The 6,824-nt window shown below is 57.5% G+C and overlaps 1 protein-coding gene across 1 annotated transcript; it reads right to left on the bottom strand.

The window, feature by feature from the left end:
- Window positions 1-1,388: 1,388 nt before the first annotated feature.
- Window positions 1,389-6,688, bottom strand: VPS28 (VPS28 subunit of ESCRT-I). The gene is made up of 7 exons (XM_057408498.1): window positions 6,654-6,688; window positions 3,890-3,979; window positions 3,683-3,788; window positions 2,478-2,579; window positions 1,755-1,808; window positions 1,585-1,676; window positions 1,389-1,506 (listed from the first exon to the last, which is right to left on the bottom strand). The coding sequence occupies exons 2-7, from the start codon at window positions 3,967-3,969 to the stop codon at window positions 1,389-1,391; spliced, it is 552 nt and encodes a 183-aa protein (XP_057264481.1). The 5' UTR covers window positions 3,970-3,979; window positions 6,654-6,688.
- Window positions 6,689-6,824: the final 136 nt, after the last annotated feature.

Genomic DNA, 6,824 nt, shown 5'->3' with positions numbered 1-6,824 from the left:
AATTGGGGTAGGTTGGGAATGGGGAAGGGATTAAATGGGGATGGGATGGGCTTGAGGATGTGGACGGAGATGGATGGGACCGGGATAGGGTTGAGGCTGGAACGGGATTCGATAGGGATGGGATGGGATGGAGCAGGGATGCAGGCAGGACCCAAGGGCATCTCCCCCTCCCTTGCAGGCTGCTCCGTGCGGGCCCCATTGGACGATCCCAACTGGTCCAGGGCCCTGGGCCTGATCCAGGACCTGCGCCTGTGCGGCCGGAGCATCGCCCATCCCGATCCCAAGGGCGCATCCCAATCCCGACCCCTTCCCACCGGGAGCCTCGTGCGGCACCGGAAACTCCTCTGGAAGAGCCCCTGATGGGGGGTTCATCCCTTAGATCCCCCCCACCCCATATCCCGTTCCATCACCCATCCCGCTGTCCATTGCTTTCTGGAGCTCCTGGTGTCACCAGGGAATCCTTTATTGGTCCCAGTGGGGAACTGGGATGGAGGTGGGATGGAACTGGGATGTAGTCGGGATGGAGCTGGGATAGAACCAGGTTGGAGCCTGGATGGAGTCGGGATGGAGTTGGGATGGAGCCCAGATGGAGCTGGGATAGAACCAGGTTGGATCCTGGATGGAGCTAGGATGGAGCCGGGATGGAACCAGGATGGATCCTGGATGGAGTTGGGATGGAGCCAGGATTGAGCTGGGATGGAGCTGGGATAGAACCAGGTTGGAGCCAGGATGGATCCTGGATGGAGCCGGGATGGAGTTGGGATGGATCCTGGATGGAGTTGGGATGGAGCCAGGATGGAGTTGGGATGGAGCTGGGATGGATCCTGGATGGAGCTGGGATGGACCTGGGGATGGAACCAGGATGGAGTTGGGATGGAGCCGGGATGGAACCAGGATGGATCTGGGATGGAGCCAGGATTGAGCTGGGATAGAACCAGGTTGGAGCCTGGATGGAGACAGGATGGAGTTGGGATGGAGCCAGGATTGAGCTGGGATAGAACCAGGATGGATCCTGGATGGAGCTGGGATGGAACCAGGATGGATCCTGGATGGAGTTGGGATGGAGCCGGGATGGACCTGGGGATGGAACCAGGATGGAGTTGGGATGGAGCCGGGATGGAACCAGGATGAATCCTGGATGGAGCTGGGATTGAACCAGGATGGAGTTGGGATGGAGCTGGGATGGAACCAGGATGGAGTTGGGATGGAGCCGGGATGGAACCAGGATGAATCCTGGATGGAGCTGGGATTGAACTGGGATGGAGCCAGGAAGGAACCAGGGATGGAGTTGGGATGGATCCAGGATGGAGCCGGGATAGATCCTGGATGGAGCTGGGATGTAACCAGGATGGAACCAGCATGGAGCCAGGATGGATCCGGGATTGGGCTCAGGAGTGCAGGAAGCGGTTGAAGGCGTTGTAGGCCGATTCCAGGTCAAAGAGCATCTGCCGGACCTGGGAATCATCCAGCTCATCCGAGGCCGACATCCCGCTGAGCGTCTGGAGCCTGGGAAGAGCCACGGATCCATCACCGGGATCCCGGATCCCCGTCCATGAGCCCAGGTCCATGGGGCTGGGGGCTCACCATTGGTTCACTTTCTGCCTGCCCTCGAAGTCGGGGGGCAGGTGGCTCATGCGGTTCATGGTCTCCATCAGCTCCCGCAGGTCCGGCTGGATCTGGGAAAAGGAAAGGTTGGGGGGGGGGAGGGATCCAATGGGAAAAGCATTGGGAATGTGGGGGGGGATGGATCCTACCTCGTCCATGGCTCGGATCTCCAGGCGGAGCTTGTCCATCACGGTGATGAAGAGCTGCAAGGGGAAGGGCTTGGGGCCACCGGGAGCCAGCTTGATCCCATCCAAATCCCATCCGAATCCCACCATTCCCACCCAAATCCCACCATTCCCACCCAAATCCCATCATTCCCACCCAAATCCCCCTATTCCCACCCAAATCCCATCATTCCCATCCAAATCCCATCCGAATCCCACCATCCCACCCAAATCCCACCATCCCATCCAAATCAAATCCCACCATTCCCACCAAAATCCCATCCGAATCCCACCTAAATCCCATCATTCCCACCCAAATCCCACCCAAATCCCATCATTCCCACCCAAATCCCATCATTTCCATCCAAATCCCACCATTCCCACCCAAATCCCATCCGAATCCCATCATTCCCATCCAAATCCCACCCAAATCCCACCATTCCCACCCAAATCCCACCTAAATCCCATCATTCCCACCCAAATCCCATCATTCCCATCCAAATCCCATCCGAATCCCATCATTCCCACCCAAATCCCATCATTCCCATCCAAATCCCACCATTCCCACTCAAATCCCATCATTCCCATCCAAATCCCCCCATTCCCCCCCAAATCCCATCATTCCCATCCGAATCCCACCATTCCCACCCAAATCCCATCATTCCCATCCAAATCCCACCCAAATCCCCCCCGCCCCGGTGTCCGTACGGAGACGATGTCGGCGATGCAGCGGTTGAGGTTGCCCTTGTCATCCTTGATGGTGATTGGCCGGTCCTCCTTGATGCGCTCCATGGCCAATGGGCAGTCGAGCTTGGGGGGGGTGGAGAAGCCACCGTGAGTGACACAACGGTGGCACCGGTGTTACCGGTTGTTACTGGTTGTTAGCGGTTGTTGGTGGTTATTATTGGTTGTTACTGGTGTTACCGGTTGTTACAGGTTGTCACCAGTTGTTACTGGTGGTTGTTCATTGTTACCGGTTGTTACCAGTGTTACGGTTGTTACTGGTTGTTACCGGTTGTTATTGGTTGTTACTGGTGTTAGAGTTGTCACCGGTTCTTACCGGTTGTCACCCTTGTTAGCGGTTGTTATTGGTTGTTACCAGTTGTTACTGGTTGTTACCGGTTGTCACCCTTACCAGTTGTTATTGGCTGTTACCGGTTGTCACCCTTGTTACCGGTTGTTATTGGTTGTTACCGGTTGTTCTTGGTTGTCACCAGTTGTCACCCTTGTTACTGGTTGTTATTGGTTGTTACCGGTTGTCACTGGTTGTCACCCTTGCTACTGGTTGTCCCCGGTTGTCATTGGTTGTTACCGGTCGTCACCCTTGTTACCGGTTGTCACCGGTCGTTACGGGTTGTCATCGGTTGTTACTGGTCGTTATTGGTTGTTACCGGTCGTCCCCCTTGTTACTGGTTGTTATTGGTCATTACCGGTTGTCCCCCTGGTTACCGGTTGTCCCCCCTTGTCACCGGTCGTTACCGGTTGTCCCTGGTTGTCCCCCTTGTTACCAGTTGTCACCCTTGTCACCGGTTGTTACCAGTTACCGGTTGTTATTGGTTGTCACCAGTTGTCACCGGTTGTCACCCTTGTCACCAGTTGTTATTGGTCGTTACTGGTCGTCACCCTTGTTACCGGTTGTTATTGGTCGTTACCGGTTGTCACAGGTTGTTACTGGTCGTTATTGGCTGTTACCGGTTGTTACCGGTCGTCCCCCTTGTTACCGGTTGTTATTGGTCGTTACCGGTTGTCCCCCTGGTTACCGGTTGTCCCCCTTGTCACCAGTCATTACCGGTTGTCCCTGGTTGTCCCCCTGGTTACCGGTCGTCCCCCTTGTCACCGGTCATTACCGGTTGTCCCCGGTTGTCCCCCTGGTTACCGGTTGTCCCCCTTGTCCCCGGTTGTCCCCGGCTCACCCGGAACTTGCGGCAGAAGTCATCGATGGAGCTGATCTCGTTCCCTTGCACCTGCTTGAGGGCGGCTTTGAACTGCACCAGGAGGCGCGAGCAGGCGGCCGTGTACCTGTGGGGAGGAGCGGGGGGCACGCGTGGGGGTCCCTAGCACCACCCCCTTCCCTACCACCGCTATGGGGCCGCTATGGGGCCGGGGACCCCCGGGCTTACTCGTTGGGGGTGACGCAGTCCTTGATGTAGGCCTTCTCCAAGGCCTGCAGCGTCTTGACCACGGCGAAGAGCTCGGCCATGTTGTCGTACCTGCAACGGCAGTGGGGCTGTGGGGTTGTGGGGCAGGGCATGGAGAAATGGGGGGCTTGGGGGGTGGTGGGATGGGGGGAGAAGGGACCAGGATGGAGGTGAAGCAATGATGGGCAATGGGGTCCTCGGAGGGAGAGCGATGGAGAATGGTGCCCCCAGGGAGGAGTGCGATGGAGGAGAGGAGGTAGGGATGGGGAACAGGAGGGTGGGAGGGAGGAGATGGGAGCGGGAGGGAGGAGAAGGGACCAGGATGGAGAGGAGGGGACCAGGATGGAGGAGAAGGGACCAGGATGGAGAGGAGGGGACCAGGATGGAGAGGAGGGACCAGGATGGAGAGGAGGGGACCAGGATGGAGAGGAGGGGACCAGGATGGAGAGGAGGGACCAGGATGGAGAGGAGGGGACCAGGATGGAGGAGAAGGGACCAGGATGGAGAAGATGGGACCAGGATGGAGAGGAGGGACCAGGATGGAGAGGAGGGACCAGGACGGAGAGGAGGGGACCAGGATGGAGAAGGTAGGACCAGGATGGAGGAGAAGGGATCAGGATGGAAAGGATGGGACCAGGATGGAGAAGATGGGACCATGATGGAGAAGATGGGACCAGGATGGAGAAGATGGGATCAGGATGGAGAAGATGGGACCAGGATGGAGAAGATGGGATCAGGATGGAGAAGATGGGACCAGGATGGAGGAGAAGGGATCAGGATGGAGGAGAAGGGACCAGGATGGAGAAGATGGGATCAGGACGGAGAAGGGATCAGGATGGAGAACATGGGACCAGGATGGAGGAGAAGGGACCAGGATGGAGGAGAAGGGACCAGGATGGAGAGGAGGGGACCAGGATGGAGGAGAAGGGATCAGGATGGAGAGGATGGGACCAGGATGGAGAAGATGGGACCAGGATGGAGAAGGGATCAGGATGGAGAAGATGGGACCAGGATGGAGAAGAAGGGATCAGGATGGAGAAGATGGGACCAGGATGGAGAAGATGGGACCAGGATGGAGGAGAAGGGACCAGGATGGAGGAGAAGGGACCAGGATGGAGGAGAAGGGACCAGGATGGAGGAGAAGGGACCAGGATGGAGAGGAGCGGACGAGGATGGAGAAGATGGGACCAGGATGGAAAGGATGGGACCAGGATGGAGAAGATGGGACCGGGATGGAGAAGATGGGACCGGGATGGAGAAGATGGGACCGGGATGGAGAAGATGGGACCAGGATGGAGAAGATGGGACCGGGATGGAGAAGATGGGACCGGGATGGAGAGGATGGGACCAGGATGGAGAAGATGGGACCGGGATGGAGAAGATGGGACCGGGATGGAGAAGATGGGACCGGGATGGAGAAGATGGGACCGGGATGGAGAAGATGGGACCAGGATGGAGAGGAGGGGACCAGGATGGAGGAGAAGGGATCAGGATGGAGAGGAGGGGACCAGGATGGAGGAGAAGGGACCAGGATGGAGAGGAGGGGACCAGGATGGAGGAGAAGGGATCAGGATGGAGAGGATGGGACCAGGATGGAGAGGAGGGCCTCAGGAGAGACCATGATGGACAATGGGGTCCTAGGATGGTCCAGGATGGACAATGGGGTCTGAGGATGGTCCATGATGGACAAAGGGGTCCTGGATGGTCCAGGATGGACAATGGGGTCTGAGGATGGTCCAGGATGGACAATGGGGTCCAGGAAAGCCCAGGATGGACAATGGGGTCCAAGGATGGTCCAGGATGGACAATGGGGTCCAGGAAGGACCAGGATGGACAATGGGGTCCTAGGATGGTCCAGGATGGACAATGGGGTCATGGATGGTCCAGGATGGACACTGGGATCTTAGGATGGTCCGTGATGGACAATGGGGTCCTAGGATGGTCCATTATGGACAATGGGGTCCTGGATGGTCTGTGATGGACAATGGGGTCCTGGATGGTCCAGGAAGGACAATGGGGCCCAGAAAGGACCAGGATGGACAATGGGGTCATGGATGGTCCAGGATGGAAAATGGGGTCATGGATGGACCAGGATGGACAATGGGGTCCTAGGATGGTCCAGGATGGACAATGGGGTCATGGATGGTCCAGGATGGACACTGGGATCTTAGGATGGTCCGTGATGGACAATGGGGTCCTAGGATGGTCCATTATGGACAATGGGGTCCTGGATGGTCTGTGATGGACAATGGGGTCCTGGATGGTCCAGGAAGGACAATGGGGCCCAGAAAGGACCAGGATGGACAATGGGGTCATGGATGGTCCAGGATGGAAAATGGGGTCATGGATGGTCCAGGATGGACACTGGGGTCTTAGGATGGTCCGTGATGGACAATGGGGTCCTAGGATGGTCCATTATGGACAGTGGGGTCCTGGATGGTCCGTGATGGACAATGGGGTCCTGGATGGTCCAGGATGGACAATGGGGTCCTGGATGGTCCAGGATGGACAATGGGGTCCTAGGATGGTCCATTATGGACAATGGGGTCCTGGATGGTCCGTGATGGACAATGGGGTCCTGGATGGTCCAGGAAGGACAATGGGGTCCTAGGATGGACAATGGGGTCCAGGAAGGACCAGGATGGAGCAGATGGGACCCCAATGGACACCGGGGTCCCCATTCCCGCTGTGGCCGCTGCCTCCTCTCCGGGATCATTCCCGTTCCCCCACACGGATCCGGACTCACTTCTCCCGCTCCCGGGCGTTCTTGTAGAGCTTCACCTCCTGTGGGACACAGGGATGGGAGATGGGGATACAGGGATGGGATATGGAGATGGGGATGGGATATGGGGACACAGAGACAGAATATGGAGATGGGGATGGGATATGGGGATACGGGGATGGGATATGGGGATAC

The sequence above is a fragment of the Pezoporus wallicus genome, unplaced genomic scaffold (assembly GCF_028554395.1).
Source record: "Pezoporus wallicus isolate ANWC-B61680 ecotype Strahan unplaced genomic scaffold, APGP_CSIRO_Pwel_v1 contig_10669, whole genome shotgun sequence".
NCBI classification, from domain to species: domain Eukaryota; kingdom Metazoa; phylum Chordata; class Aves; order Psittaciformes; family Psittacidae; genus Pezoporus; species Pezoporus wallicus.
The sequence above is the reverse complement of the archived record's forward strand: the minus strand, read 5'-3'. Positions and strand labels throughout refer to the sequence as shown.

Excerpts from the sequence above, each read along its gene's own strand:
- VPS28 (XM_057408498.1), bottom strand. The coding sequence starts at position 3,969 with ATGGCCGAGCTCTTCGCCGTGGTCAAGACGCTGCAGGCCTTGGAGAAG. Across the intron at positions 1,677-1,754 it reads AGATCCGAGCCATGGACGAG|ATCCAGCCGGACCTGCGGGA; the intron begins GTAGGATCCATC and ends TCCTTTTCCCAG. Across the intron at positions 1,507-1,584 it reads AGGCAGAAAGTGAACCAATG|GCTCCAGACGCTCAGCGGGA; the intron begins GTGAGCCCCCAG and ends GGCTCTTCCCAG.